This window comes from Embiotoca jacksoni, unplaced genomic scaffold, assembly GCF_022577435.1.
Source record: "Embiotoca jacksoni isolate LCO1_2020_lvr unplaced genomic scaffold, fEmbJac1.0.p SCAF_13, whole genome shotgun sequence".
Taxonomy (NCBI): Eukaryota; Metazoa; Chordata; class Actinopteri; family Embiotocidae; genus Embiotoca; species Embiotoca jacksoni.
The window spans coordinates 8,504,016-8,522,936 of record NW_027185263.1 but is presented as its reverse complement, the minus strand read 5'-3'; the positions used below and the strand labels follow the sequence as shown (position 1 = coordinate 8,522,936).

The window sequence follows — 18,921 nt, the reverse complement described above, 5'->3', positions numbered from 1 at the left end:
TGACTTGAATGAAGGATTAAAGATTTGGAGGATGTGACATGAATGGATACGATTAATGTTTTGTTTTACATCAATAACTACGCCACAATAAACAGCTCATATCTAATATTCAAAAGCTCAGCGGGAAATTCAAGTATTTTACTGCTTCTTAGGCAATCAATAGCATGCAGCTTTTTCACTGAGAAATCTATTTGCAGAGAATGGGTGCTGTAATTGAGCAATTAGGTTTCAAACTAGTGTGAGTTTTCACATGGAGAGAAGATGAGAGAGAGTATTTCAGTTGGGAAAGTAAAAATAACAATCTATTATAATAAAACTCAATAAGGTATTACATTTTTTATGTTGTATAATTCGTCATTATTCGTTTTACTCAGAGATCAATCAGGGTCATTCAAAAGTGGTGTCAATTTTTCCTGTTTTTAAAAAAACCTTCCACAATCAGTTTCCATTACCTAATTAATAAAAGACATAAATCAGACAATGGATGAAGTACACAACAAACGAAACAATGAAGGTTACGCTGGAATACTTAAACTGGGCCATACAAAGTCCTTGGAGACCAAACCAGTGAACAGAAAAGGATAACGAGATTTTGAGTTGTAAATGAAAGAAGCAAGAGAAAGAGACACTTATTCACTCCACTGCTGAAAGTTATGCAGAGTCATACCTGCACAATAAATATGGAGCAAGAAGCAGAGAGATGGCATTTTGGTGTATTTAACTGAAGAAAAAACACATTTGATTCATATGCCAGAGTTATGTTACACCAACCAGAAAATCACACAGGGTTAGATTTGTACTAATATCACATTATGTCAGTGTAACACAGCAAAGAGTGCTTTTGAGGATGATTACATTGGGTAATTACAATAACCACTCTGAGGAAAATCAGACTTATTCACGGCGACTGTGTTACTTAACATGATATAAAACACAAAGAAATGCATACAGGAAAAAGCATGCATGTACAAGTACATGCTGTTTAAATTTAAGATGCTGTGATACATTGAAGAGTATAACTTTGTAATTTTCACATAAAAGAAGCTTATTCAGCTGGTTTGGTGGAACTCAGATATGTGAATAAATGTTGGAATAGCTCTCGGACCCTTTTATTTGATAATGTCGCTACCGGAGGAAAAAAGGTTGGAGAGCACTGCTTTAAAGTCATAAATGGAAGAAAAATAACTTAAACTATCCCTCCCTAGCTAATCCGCAGACAAGTCTAACTCTTTTTTTAGCACAAAATGACAGAATATTTGTATTCATCTTGACTGTCCCGCTGATTCTGGGCGCTGCTTTCGTGACCCCTAATCTCTGGTTTCACTTTGAGGTTATGATTTATGCAGCAACAGCTTTTTTTTTCCCCACACAGGAAGTAACCCAGTTGAGTATTGCAGCTGCAGACATTAACCGGCACTCACTAACAACAACACATTTTCTGATTTCCATTACAAAGTGTGACGTGGGTTACAAAACATTCGCGTAAGCACCAGATGTTAACAGTTGGGATTACTGTCACTTAAAAGCAAAAACAGCTGATAAAAAGCAATGTAATAAAGTAAACTCCGATCATGGAGTGCTCAAATGAAAAGAATGCAAAATAGCTAAAAATAAAAGGCAGAGAAAATTAAGGCATTACTGTGAAACAGTCAAGGCAACAATATTTCTTTTTTTTTTTTTTCTGATCCTCCCTCTGTCAAAATCCTGTTTCATTAATCATAGTAAAAACACACGCATTCTTTACCAATTGCTTTTGTCATCTTGGTGACTGTTAGAAGAGTCTTACAAGATTAAATATGTTGTCCATCAGTCCCTCTGTCACAAACTACTACTTTCAGAAGAGAAATAAAAACCTCAATGGTCAGCATTGTCCGTCTGAATCTTCAATCGGAAATCAGATCCTGACCTAAAATAACCTCATTAGGACTGTGAAGACCTATTTGAGATCTCAAATTGGTAGACACCAAGAAGCTGGGCACGTACGCACGCACACACACACACACACACACACAAACACACGCGCGCGCACACACGCGCACGCACACACACACACACACACACACACACACACACACACACACACACACACACATATATACTTAAATTTAATGATGTAAATTATGGGGCTTTGCACCCACCATGTGCCCATGTGAACAGGATTACGTCCCCACAACATGAAAAGTACAAAAGCCCATTTATAGTTCACAGTCAGAGGACACTTACAGCCAGGTCACGTTTGGAGAGAGCTGGGGAACATCCTGCAGGTTGGCCTCCACACACTCAACATCTGTCTGTATGCAGTCACAACTGTCTGGATACACCTGCAAGACTACACACAGACACATACACACACTTTACGTTTTCATTCAATGAATTTCATATTTAAAATTTTCATTCAATCAATATCATTTCAATTCTTTTTCTATGGAGCCTTTCTACAAAATACAAGTGCTCATATGAACCATAACATGAAGGCAAAATATAAAATACGTCAATACCGACTGCAATTCTGTGAGTTCTATGCAGTGTGGTATCCAGCTTTTGGTATATAAGCAGATCGATGAAAACGCAATTAAAGTTGCTGCGGATTAATGTTTGGTCCATCTTTTGTCCACAGTGTCTTCACCACATGACATCATAATTACAATAATCAGTACATTTATTAGAGACAGTTACAATATCTGTATCTTTTGCTGCATGACAATAAAAATAATTTTAAAAAAAGAAGAAAAAAAAAAGACCTTCTCCTAACACCTTTGTCACATCTGTCTGTGGTCTAGCTGTTGCTTGTTAATAATAAGTTATGTTATAACTTATTATAAGGGGGGAAAAGCCGAGTGGACACAGCACAGGAGGCGGAGACCCAAGCTCAGATTGGGGGAGGTGACAGAGGGAATCTACTATCCAGTGCAGGTGCTGCAGCCACGAGGCTGACCTGCAGACCATCAGCTAATTGGAGTGAGTGAGTATATGTTCACAGAGCTGAGCAGCGGAGAGAGAGAGACAGACTGGCCAGACGGACTGAATGGAAGAAGACTCCAAGGATCCCCTGCACCTGGGAGGGGGGCGGCGTCGGATGGGAGGTAATACAGCGGACTCATCGCCCTCCCCTACTCTGCCCTAACAGGACGGAGGAATCATCTCTCACACGGTGTAGACCGAAGGCAACGACCCCGACCGGGAGGAATCTTTAGTTAAATTTGGCCTCATCCCCCTCAACCCTGACCTGCTTATTAAAGGACACTTTTGGTTACGTAGATAATGTCGCCGAGTCTCCTGTTTTATCCCTGAATCTTGCCTCTGTGCTCCCTGGGGTGCCACAGTGCAAAAAGAGGACAGGGGTTGAAGTTAGAATATTTTCTATTCATGTCATAACAAGCTGGTGTGATCCCACATATACACTTGCTAAAAACCTATAGACATCGAGACATGTACACACAAATTAAGTTACACACACACTTACAACATTCCTTCTGGAAGTACTGGTCCACAGTGTTGGAATTCTGTAGTTTTTGACCAAACAAGTCTGCCCATCCAATGTTGTCACCTACAAAGTCAAACAAGGAATGGAAGAAAGGGAAGAGGATGGAACAAACACAGGACTTTAATCGACTCCTTGTGTAAATGTGATTTTCTTACAAGTAACATATTTAACTTAATGTAACTTGCGTCATGTGATTATACCACGTGATTTACAAAATGTGAAAGTACTTCTTCAAACCCAAACCATGATCTTTTCCTAAACTTAACAACATAGTTTTTGGATCTTAAACCAAAACCACCTTGTTGCATATTTCTGAGATGCCAGCAGACTGTGAAAAAGCTGCATTTGACCCCCTGGGATGAGAACAGGTTGCAAAAACGCTTTAACTTACTGTGAGAAATATATTAAATACAGAAGATAACCTTGATAAATTGTAATCACCAGCACAGATGCACTCTATTTTGTTAAATGTTTTTAACATTGGGAGCCACATCTTTATGCCTTGGAGGATTTTCTCAAGGTTTTGGACCGGGACACTCGTGTCAAATTTTTATTTAGAGTGAATGTGCTGTAAAGGAAACTCTAGAAGATATGCTGAAAACCCAGATGCTCTGACCTGGATTCCTTAAAGTTATTTTGGAAATAGACAACAATTCAGCTGAACTTTAATATTTCTAGCATGTGGTTTATTTTTGCCGGTCATTTTGGAAAGAGATAACAATTCACCTGAACTTAAGGATTTATGACTTTGACATGTGCCAACAACTCTGCAGGGAGCTGCAGGGAAACGTCGTGGGACAACAAACGTTTTGTATGTTTACTGCAATAAAGTTCTTCTCCAACACAAATATTTGATACTTACTTCAGTTGGTCTACGTCTCCGTCATTGCACTACAGTTAGGTTGGCTCTTGCGTTCACTTGTATTCTTATGAGTCAAATTAAGGACTCCCACCTCAGCCGTTTGAGCATCCCTCCATCATTTATCTTTTATACCCATCCCCTGGCAACCCATTATAGGCAATGAATGATGCTCCCCACTCATGTTTCAAGAAGGGTTTATAATAAATATCGAAGTAAAGCTCTGCTCTTCCATTGATGTTGTTTTATGAAAGACAAACATGCTGTGCAGCACGTTCTCTCTGAAAGGACGCCAGCTGCTTGTGTGTGAGTAGCAACCTCAGCTTACAGTCAGCCACCATTCACAGCTGAAGCTACAACTGAAAGTGAAGACAGATGGTGATGATGAGCAGAGGTGATGGAGTGAGATTTTCTGTTATAATGTATCTTTGCTTTGTGAACAGATTTATTCTGTAACTTCCAAAAGTCAAATATTTGAATGCGAAATTGTCTTGAGCCACAGCTACTGATATCTATCTACAAGAAACGTGTGAATACTCATTGTGAAACATGCCAAAAGGTAGATGATCGTTCATAATATTAAAGCATTAAATATATAAAATCCTATTTTGACTGATCATTAGGCACTGGAGTGCTTGGAAATTGAAAATCTACTTAACGCTATGACAGGCAAACACCCTTCATTTGCCCTAACATACACTCAATAAAAATATAAATGCCAATTTTTTTGTTTTTGCTCCTAATTTTCTTGAGTTGACGTCAAATATCTAAGACTTTTTTAAAGCACACAAAAAGTTTTATTTCTTTCAAATTTTGTTCACGGATTTGTTAAAGTCTGTGTTTAGTGAGCAATAGACAATACATCAACCTGACAGGTTTGGCACATCCAGATACTCATTAAACAGCATGATTACACAGGTGTGCCATGCCTAAAATGTGTCTTAAAAAAACATTTTAACATAAAGTACTTAACTCCTTCCTTCAACCCCAGCAAGGAGCAAGATACTTGCAGCTGCTTAAATCAAGTCTAATAACTTTATATCTTCTTAATCTACACTAAATTGGCTGGCCCCACTAACTGTGACTCTGAATGACACGGCCCACTCAGTAGTCCTGGCAGTGTTCTTGTTCATTCACTTCCACTCGTTACACTTTGTGACAGCTAATCAATACCTTGACAGAAGCACAGCACCAGAACATGTTGGTATAATAAAGATTCCATTTAGTCAGCTTGTGGTGCCAATTTGTTTTTCACATTCAGTCTACCAATTTCACAACATGTGCAGATGGTGTTCTGCAAAATGTGTGTAAGATGGAAAATCAACTGAAAAACACAGCTGAAACTCTTTCTGTGCAACACGTGGTCACTCTTCCTTTGCACCTGTTGAGCTTACATATCATGCTCCAGTGCCTGACAGCACCTTGAGGGACGAACCTAAACATATACATGAGCCTGAATGTTGGCTGAGCACACACTTAAATCCACACCTTCGATTGAAGTCTTAGAGTTCTCCTAATTAAAGGAAGTGCGACTCAAGGTGCAGGTGTAGCCGTGAGCAACCCTGTTTTTCTGCAAATGACGGGAAGGTAACATGTGGAGCAAGGTTTTTTTTTTTTTTATCCAAAACAAGCGGTCACACGAATTGTATCCAAAAAAGATTATGTGCTGGAGCTTTTTGGTAAGCCTATTTTTTGGAAATCCCTGTGTAGTTTCACAGCAGTGCAGTGAGGGCAGGCCGCCTGATGAGGAGGATGGGGAAGAGGAGAGGAATACAGCACAGAATAGGTTGATTACTCGCATCAGGGCACAACTGTAGCCACACTGCGACTAATTTGTGCCCCTTCCTGATCTGGCTGATAAAATACAAATGATAAAATATTTACCCCTGCAGAAAATAAAATGTTTGGTTTTTCTTTTAATGTTCAGCAATTTATTATTTTGATGTGTAACTTAAAATGAGACCTACGTGTTTACTACGTATGAGTCATACTTTATTTGTTTATTTTTTACGGTATTTTAGTGAACTTTTACTTAGTTACAAACACTTTACATTGGCATTTTAAATCAAAGTGATGGATAATCATACACATTGCATAATAACTGTTAACCCTTTTCATCCTGGTGGGTCGTGTATCGTGACCTTGATGTATCTGCAAATAAAATGCAACCAGCGGAGGTTGAACGACCATGGCACATTTAGTGAAGAAGCAGCCAGGTACTACCATGACTAAAATGGATAAAACATTGTTGTGCTTCATTTTCATCTAACTTGGGAGATATGCCGCTGAGAATCTTTAAAACCGATTCCGTAACATTTGTGTCTCATTGTTACAAGGATACATTTACTCTCAAATTTACAGTTTTACAAGTTTTTAAATCTAACTCTGTCCTGGTGACACAGTAGAGTATAGCCAATAGATAGAGCAGTTCTCTGAAACTTGGCATCAATTTTTGACATGGCTCTTGTGCACTCCATCTTTTCCTGATGCTGCCCAGGCTGTGAGGTCTTCTCTCCTCATACCTAAATTCCTCTTCTTCAAGTGATTTAGTTTGCGGTTGTAATAAGCACAAATTGCGATGAGTTTTTTTCCAATGATTCATAATCCAGATGGCCAAGTATCCTAAAATGTTATAGGAGAGTAAGGTTCCTGTGGGTCGTGAGGTCCACAGGCGGTTAAAAGAACTGTGTTTCCTCCCAAACATTTGTTCGTGCATGTGTTTCACTGTCCACACGGGGTCATATCAAAATGACTTATGAGGCTCTGGCTCAAATTATTTAATAAAATGTTTTGAAACAAACAGCCTTTCACTGTCAGAATAAAAAGAGATGATGTAATATAGTAAGATAAGTTACTGTTGGCCTTTCTGATCAAGTGAAAACCACCTTTCCTCCTTTTTTAACCATGACATGAAGACTGCGTGTGGTGATAGCATTAATGAAGCAGTCAGTCATCAATCTAACATCCTCATTTCTGAAATAGAAGCCAGCTGTCTTAAATAGCTCATAAGCCGTGACTAATAAGGGGAGTCAGCACAAGGAGTTACAGCAAAGCAACCGTTCATTTATATTAAACTACAACAACTACAAAAGTCAAAACAAGTTGTGACAGTTAATAAGTCAATAGTTCTGGCATGTATAAATGAAAGCATAGTGTTGGATGGTAAAAGGAAACCAAAGACAAGGATAGGAAGTTTTTGAGCATAAGTAGCAGAATTTCTCTTTTTCCTCCCACATTGACAAATGAGGTGGGTTAGTGCTGGAAATGCTGGACACAGTTGACAACTTGACCACACCGACTGGGCGTCTGCAACATAACTCAGCAGCCGAAAGTATAAATATGCCCCTTCACCACTGCATTATGACATTCAGTGTCGTCCACACTTGGACCAGAATGACTGTAGTTGCACACCTTTATCATAAACTGTCAGAATGGTACAAGTGTATTAGATCTCCCTGGAGGTTTCTTTAGGTTAATCACTAAAGCTTGCTTTGATGTTGTCAGTGAAGGCTAACTAATCCACTGAAGAGCAGCCTATTTCGCTGTGATTGGAGGGAGATATAGCAACTCTCAATCCGCTCCAGCATGTTAAAGCCACATGAAGCCAGCTGTAAGCCATGTGCAGAACGTTTATGGAATGATAACTTCTCTCAAAGCACAGGGTTTTTTGTTTGGAGATTATTATAAAAGATATAAAAGACCTTGCGTTTGTAGCTTTGACATAGTTACGATCTTCACAGCTGTATTCAAAAACGGATGTAATCCAGCAAATCAAAGTTGATATTTTGTTTATGGAGCTAATCAATAGTTTGTCACCAGTTTGAGATGGTGAATGAGGACAATCATGTAAAGAGTGAAGAGACAATTTGTCAAATGACATTCCACAATAAAAGTTGTGCAATAAAAATAGATTTGTGTTGCAATGGGGGTGGGGTCGTGGGTCATTTTTTTTTTTTTTTTTTTTTTTTATAGCATGTGAGGACTTGCATTACATTTTAGAGGGGAGAACAGTCCTGACGTATTTTCGGATGGTTGACAAAACAAATGGAAAAACATAAATCAGCTATAAGTATTTCTTTATCACCTGAAACATTCTTTGAGGCGTTCTTGTTTGTTTACCATCACTGTTATAGTTTATAGCAAGTGGCACCCAACTGTGACATTACCCATTGGTTTGTGAACTGTTGTTTTGAAGTCTCGAGTTCAGCATTTTGGCCATCACCATCTTGATTTTTTTTTTTGGAGGTGCGAGGGGTGGATCTGACTGAGAACCCCAAAATACTTCACGTGCCCACCTATACTGGAAACCTGACTGCACCGCAGGCATGACAATCACAGCAGACACGTTATCAAACAAAACACTTTTTGAGCCCTATTATCTCAGTTATGTCCGTTTTCATACCCGGAAGCTACGTCCATTTTTATATACAGTCTGGTTTATAGACCCACACTTACCACAGCGCTGCTCATCAGCTCCATTGGGACAGTCTTTGTGTCCATTACAGTGCAAAGCCTGAGGGAGGCACTCACTCATGTTCCCACATGGGAAGTGGCCGAGGGGGCATCTACCCTCTACTTCCACCCTGCTGACCACCAGCGCTGAGGGAGATAGAGAGGAAAATGGAGGAAAGTGTAAATCAATCAGGATACAACTGAAATTTGAAGTCATGCCTTAATTAAATTAAATTAGCCTATGTGCCAAGGGCATAGTGTGAATAATGTTAAAATGTTCAAAACAAAATAATGTTTTACTTATATTTTACTTTGTTCTGCAAAGAAAAGACAAGTTGGTTGTTTTTTTATAACATTTCTACACATCTTTACATCTCAATAATGCCCTATAATTTGACTATAAATGTCTGTTCCAAGTTTCATTTTTATCATTTAGCTGTAACACAGCACAATAGAAAAATGCAATAAAGCACTATCACTGTTATTTATCATTTCACTGCAAGCACAGCATTATCCAAATTTAGCTTAGCTACTGAAACATTTTGCTAGCAATTAACGACGTAACTTGTGCTTAATCAGGTTTCACGACTTCATGAGAATAAAGGTCTGCTTTCATTGAATATGACATTTCATTCACACTTAGGCATGTAAAATACGAATGAGTTGAAATTGTTTACCTACAAAACATTAAAAGAAAAGTGTACAATGCTGTTGATGCATTCCTGTACATCTTTCAGCAACTGCTACATGTTCGAAATGCCAACGTTACAAGCCAGCTTACAGCCCAACTTAGTAACAACACATCTCCACTTCTTGCTTCACAGCCTGATGTTGTAAGGACAAACACAGGTCTAAGTGATGAAATTCATCACGTTTGAAGCTCCTTCAGTTTTTGGTTCTTGTCTCCTGCTCACTGGAGCATAAATAGTGCTGCAGGGTCATAAATAGTTTCACAAGTACTTTACCAACAATGACTAATCAAAAAAACTGCCGTCCTGTCCAAAGTGTACACCACCTCCACAAAGTCAGCCAGGCTCCAGCCCTGCTGTGACCATGCACAAGATAAAGTGGGTATAGATAATGGATGGATGGATGCACAAGTGAAAATATCCTCTTTAAAAATAGCCTATAAGAATGGACCTTGCATGGAGCCCTGTGGCACCTCATAGTTGCATTTATATAATCTGATACACTGAAACAAAAACCAAGATCTGTGAAAACAGTGAAACCATGAAAAGGCAGTCACTGATAAAAAAAATAAAAATCTGTTAATCTACTGACTTGGGATGGGAAAGAAGCTTGCATCTGATGTGCTAAAAACTATTAAATTAGTGTGGTTAAATGGAGAGTTCACAAGAGTCAGCCACAATGCTCTTTGGTTGGCATATAGAGCCTGTGGAGAGAGTATTTTTGCTGTTTATGTACTGCAGCCTGTCATGCCTGTTCAAACAGAAAGCCATCTGTTTCATGAGACTAGACAAGCTGCAGAAACAATTCCCTCATTATTGCTTTGCCAGCTAACATCAAGGTCCCGCTCACACATGAACTGTAGGTACATTACTCAACTTCTTACAGCCTGACACTACCAATTTTTGTCAGACTTTGTAAAAGAGTTTAATCGAATTAGCAAAGAAACTGAGGCGCTACATGCTTACACAACCAACTTTATTGAGGTGGGACCACGCCTGATTATTTTACTGCTGCTAATTGTCTTCTATCTGTTGCTGGCAAACATTAAACTACAAAATATGTTTTCAAAGTTTACAGGGACAGCGTGTCCCAGCGTGGCAGTGCTGTCATTGTTGTGAACCAAAAAACATTGATGGATTAAAGGCAGCCATAATTGTTAATGCCAAAACCCACTGCCTTACAAGAATATTCAAACCTGCACTACATGATATTTTTGGCTGTCTTAGTATGCCTAATATTTACTCTCTTTTAATTGTCTCTATTAGTAATTAAATACTGCAATATGTTCTCAAGTTGGTCACTAAATGTGTCTGTCTGCCGCTTGGCTCTGAGCAGGGAGTGGAAAGTGGATTTGGGGAGCTTTTTTTGCTAAAAACAGCTGCCTGCTGGTCTGTTCATTTGGTTCCTTGTTACTAATGAAAGCAGTGAGAGTAAAGCCTAACAGTCAAGTTTGAGCTGAAAGTGACTTTGAAGCACCATAAAGAGAAGAGGAGTTGGGTGTTCATCCTTTTTGCGGGTTCATCATGAGCAATTGTTTGTCACGATAATATTGTTTTCATAATCATACATATCATTATATACAGTACAATGATAAAAAGTTAGCAATGTGTAAATAATGATTTCATCTTTGACCTACTGTAATGTGTTGCCTTCAAACATAAGTCTTTTAGATATTTTATTATGCTACTCTTGGTTGGTTAAAGCTGCTCCATGATATGTTGCTACGTGCTTTTTGTGTACCTCTTAAGACTGTCACACCACAGTGATCAGTCAATTCTATATAATACACTTTTAATCCATGCACAAACCAGAACACATCCTGAAATTTAGATCTACTGAAATCTGACCTGAGATGTGGGCACAGGACTTCAGCTATAAATAATAAAAGACCTTAAAACAAAGAGTGCCACTTTTTCATTTACTATTGTTGGGTGTGGAGAAGTGTTGATTGCTTATGAACTAATTTGGTATTCAGACATCGGATTTGAAATTAAACCCTGATGAGGGAAAATTGCTGGCTTTCCGTTTGAATGATGGACCTGAAATTCCCACACTGTGCGCATAACACTGATATACAAACCCTCAAAGCTAAAAGTCAGCACTTCACCCACAGAGTCTGTTTCAAATTTTGACATTCGATTTTAAATCAACTTGCGAAAAGGAACAGCACGTCAACAAATGTGTGAAAATGTATAAATTATTATGAGTGGTGTTTTTAAGAGACGGCATGCTGAAGACATCAAGAAATGCACAGAAAAAGGTCAGTCATCTAAACACAATACAGTGAATGAACACGCTCAAAAGAGAGCCCGCACGCTAAAGGGAAGAGTGAACATCACTCTTTCTCTTAAATAAAAAATGCACTGATCTGTCCACACAATAGAGTGAAGAGAGATTTACATGATGTAAAAACTTTTTCTCTGGGACAAAGACGTATTCTGAGCACTTGTAGCTCGATGAAGCAATGATTTTTACAATCCTATATTCCCATGAGAATACAGATGGACACAGTTTTAAGATAATCTACTGCATAGCAACTGGGGGAGGATTTAGATAGAAAACAAGGATGCAAACAATGCATGGTTAAAAAAAACTAAAACAGATTTTGAAATATGGGGAAAGAAATGCACTCAAAATTAGTTTGAGCTGAACACTTCACTATACATAGTCTGTATCACAAACAAAACCCTGAAAGAAAACTCCACTAAGGCACCTTTAATATCCATTTCAGGTCAATGTTTGACTTCACAAATAATCTCATTTTAGTTAACATCGGAGTGACACACCAAGGAAAAATATTAAAAGTAAAAATGTAGCTGTGACACCTGCTCAAATTGCTAAAACATAAGTTGCTTATTTTCTTTGTGTGATTGTATGCATCATCAGCAGGTCTAAAGTGCTGCTGTTACTGTCCTGTCCTACAGATGGTGCCGGTTTAGATTTATAAAATTGGTCTGACAATGACAGAACAACTCTCCATCTGCACTGATAAAAGTAGAATAGTGGGTTGTGACTGATTTAAAAGCCACTTCCATCAGATCACTCATAGACTATTCTCTTATCTTAAACTAATATAAACTGTTTCACTGGACCATCGGAAATATGAGATTTTCTCAAATTGTATGGCAAATCTTCCACCCCCACCGGGAGTGTAATAGAAGAAAATCACTCCACCAGCCTATCAAGACTCTTCATATAGCTATAAAGAGCAGCTTCAATTTGATACAACACCTCTCTGTGGCAGAGAAACCTTCACACATGAAGACTGCGCCATAGAAATGATGCAAGTTGACATCATACCAGCCTCTGTGGAGGGTGGCTGCATCACATCTGGATGCTCATCACAACTCTATCTTTTGAGAGACCAATGGGAAAAACATTACCTGAATATTTATCAACATCAGAAAATCCCGGTTTTACAATAATGCTCCAAAATAATGATGATTATCTTCATCATTTTCGAATTACAAGTAAAACTTTGTCAAACACTTTCTTTTGAAATTGTTCTCCGCTGAAAGAAACAATTTGCAAGAATTAGATATAAGCTGATGAACCACTGATCTTTAATTCAATATCACCATGTGTCATTTTCTAATAATAACACAACAAGTGTTCCAAAATAATCCCTTTAAAGTCTTGCAGTAATTCAAAGAAATTCCAGCTGAGACCTGATTGACGATTTCACATCTGGAAAACGTCAGTATGTGCGCCAGTTTTCCCTTTAAAACACCCTGAAAACAAATAAATCATTATCAATTTATTTTTTTTTGTAATCTGATGATATCAGACAGGGATTACCTTTCTGAACAGATTAGCTACAATAGAAAATGGAGAAGACTGAGCTGACTGCGTTTCGATCTCTTCATGCATTTTCATTCCTCACCTCATTCCTCAAGTTGCACAAAATATCAAAGCGTCTGCTAATTTAACAGCTCTGTGATTATTACTGATTGATAAATAAAGTCAACCACTTCCTTAACACTAAATTGAAATTAAGAAAAAATATGGGGTCGATAATGAAATTTTCCTAAGTGAAATATCGGCAGCTGTTTTAAGGTGGTTTCTGCAGTGTGGATATCATATGATCTCTATTGTTTGCTGTTTACAGACTCCTGCATGTCATTTGCCATCATGTTCTTTCTCTTCCTTTTTATTTCTCTTCCTGGAAAGGCAATTGCATCCAGTTGTATTAAAAGTGATCAAACGCTAAAGTTTTCACAGTAATCACAAACAAATCAAGTAAGTTCGGAATTTATCAAATTAAGAAAATTCCAATTTTTACCTTCATGTTAAATTAACTGTTTTCGTTTTCGAAGCAGCTAAACAATGTCAACAAACTACTTATTTTACAAAAATCCTTGTTCCTGAAAGTTTTTAATCTATAATTTATACACTGTGAATTTCATCTATGTTGAACAACAGTAATTGATCCACAAAATGGAACAAAATATGTCTGTCCTGTCAGTGTCAATACTTTTTGTTTTTATTTGTATAGGAAATGTATGTACAACATCTCCCACAACCCCTGCATTTTTGACGCAGGAGATCTGAGGACGAGTCACAGAATCGGTGGTGGTGGGGTAAATCTGAGTGGTCATGTGTGATGTAAATGAATATGATATAGATTTGATATTGGATTTTGTTGTTGTTGTTGACCAGCTAAAATTCTCACTGTCTGGAAAATCCCACATCTAAACAACAAAGTCAAGGATGTTTCGATATTCCAGGTAACTACTATATATTTATATTTATTAAATATTAACTATTGGCTGGAACAATTTAGTAACTAATTCCTTCAGTTTTTATTATGAAGAGTATCACCACTTGTTAATTTAAACCTAACCCAGTCCTTGAAAAGCTTCCTGCTTTCTAGGATTTGTATTTCTTCTGTTTGAAGGAGGACAGTGCTCACACCAATATGTACAATCTCACAGCCTATTTCATGCCTCTCTATACCTCCATCTGCACAATGTCCCAAAGAAATAAGATTTTTATCTACTCAAATCCCAACAGGACTCACTGTATTTACTGTTTGCAGGACAAGTGGAGGTTCTGGAAACACAATAAGTCCTCAGTTTACTTATTGCCGCTTACTTGTTATTGAACCTATTGTTCTGTTTAATTGTCTCTTCCACTCTGCATATCAATGTTCAGTTACAAAAGCACCCTCACATGAATGAATGTGTCCAGCATTATAACATTAGAATGAGATAAACAAAAATAAGAAATAAAAAAAAGGACCTATAAATAATAGGAACAGCAATATAGCTCTATAGCCAAGAACTGCTTAATACAATATCAAAATATACACATAATACAGGACGTAAGCCCGAAACATATTACGTATTTGATAACAATCAAAAAATTAGTCTTTAATTTCTTAACCTTCTCCTCCTTCGTTTTTCTATACCTTTAATTTGAGTGTGGGTCAGATGGATGAGCAGAATGATGACCGGTAAGTCCATCCTGGGGCTCAGAAGTTTTCCTGCGCTCACGTCGTTCTGGCTGTGGTGAGTCAGTCCAGATGACGAAAGGTTTTCCCAGTGAAAAACCTGCCGGTTGACAGATAAGTCAGCAGAAGTCCCAGTCCGTCCGAAGCATTAAAGCATACTCGACATATTTAGAAACGCCCAAACTACGGCTTTGGATGATTGAGCCGTGCAAAGCAGGACCGAGCCGGTGCGTAAAAACGGAGACATGACATTCCCAAACACACTGCACTTCCAGCAGACTCTACTCTCTCTCTCTCTCTCTCTCTCTCTCTCTCCTCTCCACCTCTCTAATTTTTTTGGGGCATGAGAGTTTTAAGAGAATTGGTGCCAAAACATCAGTTTGTCCAAGTATTTAGACAGTAGGCAACATATTGACAGAAATATGACTATTAATACAACGTTAAGATTGATATCGCTGTCAATTATACACAGGCTGCATTAGGCTGGTACTCACCGGTACTGTCCAGCACTGGCACTTCTATTTTTCTCTTTAGTGTCTCCTGACTTTATCTTGTGCAATAAAGCTGCAGGTAGCCTTTTCTGTCTTGTCCGTATCAGGTTATGAGGTCGATTCATGCTGGCCCTGATTGAACTGCATTACCCAGCTTGCACTACGTGATGCTCACCTGTTCCGGTTCTGGCTTGGTGGTGTTGCTCTTCTGGTGGCTAGTCTGAGTAATTTTAGATTAACCTAACAATAATGTTAGCCTGGCTCCAAAAGTGCACGAGGAGAACCTGCTGAATCTATGCTGCCATCATCTTGTGAAATATCCAGTTTATATACTGCCTGAAAAGACAGCTGAGGTTATCAGTGGTTGAATGCTGTGACATCCTGTTTATGTTTCAAGTAAACAAAAAAACGAATTTTTCATAAAAGGTGCAGCTATATAATGCAAGTTTTTAACCTTGTTACTCTAATAATTGAAACAGTTGTCCCATTGATTAAATGAGGTTTTGTTGTTAACATCAACAAATTCATTTATTCATTATAGAAATTCAAAATGTTAATAATTTACTGATAGCAGCTGACATACACGCCCTCATGTGAATAAAGGTATTTACACATCGGAGGCGTGATGAATAAATTACAGAAAAACGTGAAATGCTTTCCGGCAAATATATCGTAATGAAACTATCCATATCGGCAGTGATGCGAATATGCCAAAGAAGTTCAAATAGATTTTTGCCAGCTCATTCTTCGAAAAGATGAATGGAAAGATAGAAAACTTGCTGTCGTAAACATGTTTGTCCTTTTCCTTCTGAAATGACACAGACATCCAGTAACGTTAAAGCAGGTCTTTGTCAGTTATACATTTCGTCCGCTCCATGAGAGTTGTGGGGGGTGGTCTGCAAATGCCTCTGCATGTCAACTTCAACTGCAGCTTGTGAAATATATAATGTTATTGGTTAATACCTTTTTACAAAGTGCGAAAGGTCAAGAAAATGTACCTGCTTCCGAAAAAGTAAAAGGTTGCCTTTTTACTGCACAATATTTGCATTCTATGTGATAGAAGGTAAAACAAAAGCAACAGTTCAACAACAAAAAAAGTATAGGCTATATTCACGTGTGAATTACTTGCATGAAATAAAACACCCCGGTGTGTAAAGGCTTTAAGGGGGGTACTTAGTGACATTCTTACATTACTTAATGTAATGTACATCAATGTCTTACATTCTATTTTTCAAATAAAGGGCCAGAAGTGATAAAGCAGAAATTGACAGGGCTTAATCCTGTATTAACTGGAGTTTACTCTAATCAACTTCAAAGGGCTCTTCCACCATTGACGCCATGACCCCCCTCGCCCCCCTCTCTGTGACAACTAGCCAGGTCAGGAGACAGCTGGAGAGACTCCACCAGCGCAAGGCTGCCAGACCTGACGGCTTCAGCCCCGGGGTCCTGAAGACCTGCGCCGTCCAGCTGGCTGAGGTCCTGCAACACCTCTTCAACCTGAGCCTGAAGCAGGCATCTACCTACTGCAACGAGCTCAGTCTCACCTGGACGGAACCGGTGACTTTGTGAGAATCACTTTCTTTGATTTCTCCAGTGCATTTAACACCATCCAACCACTGCTGCTGAGTGAGAAGCTGCGGGTGGTGGGGGTGGACACGTCCACCGTCTCCTGGATCACTGACTACCTGACAGGCAGACCACAGTTTGTCCGTCTGGGCGGTGTGCTGTCTGATACGGTGGTCAGTGGTACTGGAACTCCACAGGGAACTGTTCTGTCTCCCTTCCTGTTCACCTTATACACAACTGACTTCCAGTACAACTCAGAGTCCTGCCATCTGCAGAAGTTCTCTGATGACTCTGCAGTGGTCGGGTGTATAAGGGATGGACGGGAGGATGAGTACAGGGCAGTAGTGGAGGACTTTGTGGAGTGGGCGGGAAGAAATCACCTGCTCCTGAACGTGGCCAAGACCAGAGAGATGGTGGTCGACTTCAGGAGGAAGACGACGGCTCCACAACCGCTGAGAGTTCTGGGAGAGGAGGTGGACATGGTGGAGGAGTACAAGTACCTGGGTGTCTCCATGACAACAGACTGAACTGGAAGACCAACATCAACGCTGTCCACAAGAAGGGGATGAGTCAACTCTTTTTCTTGAGGAAACTTCAATCCTTCAATGTGTGCAGCGAGATGTTGGAGATGTTCTACCAGTCTGTTGTGGCCAGTGCATTGTACTTCACTGTGGTCTGCTGGGGGAGCAGCATTGGAGCCGGTGACACCAACAGACTTAACAAACTGGTTAAGAAGGCCGGCTCCATCATTGGCTGTGAACTGGACAGCCTGAAAAAGGTGGTGGAGAGGAGGACGCTGAGGAAACTATTATCCATATTGGATAATCCTGACCACCCTCTCCACCACTTGCTGCAGGGACAGCGGAGCACGTTCTCCAATAGACTCCTCCAGCTCCGCTGTCACAAGGACAGATACAGGAGATCATTCCTGCCCACTGCAATAAGACTGTACAATAACTCACCGCTGGCAAAATCCATCACACAACAATAACACCGTTGGTTGTCTGTTTTCTTGTTTGTTTAAATCTTTGCACTATTGTTTAGTTAGTTTTAATTTAATTTAATTATTTTATTTTATTCTATTTTATTGTATATACTGTGCATTTTTATATTTAATATTTTTTACTGTTGTTTTATTGCTTTCCTGTACCTATAATGCTGCTGTAGCGAAACAATGTCCCCTTGTGGGATTAATAAAGTAACTATCGATCTATCGATCTATCTATCTATCTATCTATCTATCTATCTATCTATCTATCTATCTATCTATCTATCTATCTATCTATCTATCTATCTATCTATCTATCTATCTATCTATCTATCTATCTATCTATCTATCTATCTATCTATCTATCTATCTAATCTTCATGTTATCTATTTTTCAATTTTAGTTTGACATTTTGGGAAATTATTTGAAATTCTTGAAGAGTAAAAAAACAAGATTGAATGCTGTCTCATTTAGGCCTATGCATATTAAATATAATAAACCAGGAAATGGTTACGCAGCCTGCAAAGATAAAGGAAATCCCTGCATCTGGCTAAGAAATGGTCCATCACATAACCACAACTTGTAATTTTTACACTTTTATCTTTGTACAAATAAAATAAATTGCATGTTAGTTGGGATTACAATAGCAGTACCAGTCTTCACATCTACCTCTCTGGAAAACAATAAGTGTATTTCCAAATAAGTTAAACTAAATTTTTAAACCTCAAGTTCTCATTCCTTTAAGAGGATACTGTAAAGCATCAAAACATTCAAACAAGCCAAGCGGGAATTCAGCCACTGGTTCACAGTGAAGAACTCGGAGACAAAACAATGCTGACACCCACCCTCTTGATTTATTACAGGGAGTAGTATCCAATATTTTTTGGGGGGAAAAGTGAAGTCATAGCCAATAAACAGCTCATCTCTTGATCTATTACA

The 18,921-nt window shown here is 38.7% G+C and overlaps 2 protein-coding genes across 2 annotated transcripts in view; one reads left to right on the top strand and one right to left on the bottom strand.

Moving 5' to 3' along the window:
* rxfp2a (relaxin family peptide receptor 2a) overlaps nt 1-14,978 on the bottom strand; it is a 34,763-nt gene extending 19,785 nt beyond the window's left edge. Inside the window, exons 1-4 of the mRNA XM_069146227.1 lie at nt 14,896-14,978; nt 8,799-8,942; nt 3,464-3,547; nt 2,224-2,329 (exon numbers count right to left, since the gene is read on the bottom strand). Of these exons, the coding sequence (XP_069002328.1) occupies nt 2,224-2,329; nt 3,464-3,547; nt 8,799-8,942; nt 14,896-14,950 (389 nt within the window). The 5' untranslated portion in view covers nt 14,951-14,978. The remainder of the gene's footprint in view (nt 1-2,223; nt 2,330-3,463; nt 3,548-8,798; nt 8,943-14,895) is intronic.
* rfc3 (replication factor C (activator 1) 3) overlaps nt 1-18,921 on the top strand; it is a 197,519-nt gene that overhangs the window by 128,517 nt on the left and 50,081 nt on the right. The gene's annotated exons all lie outside the window — the stretch shown is intronic.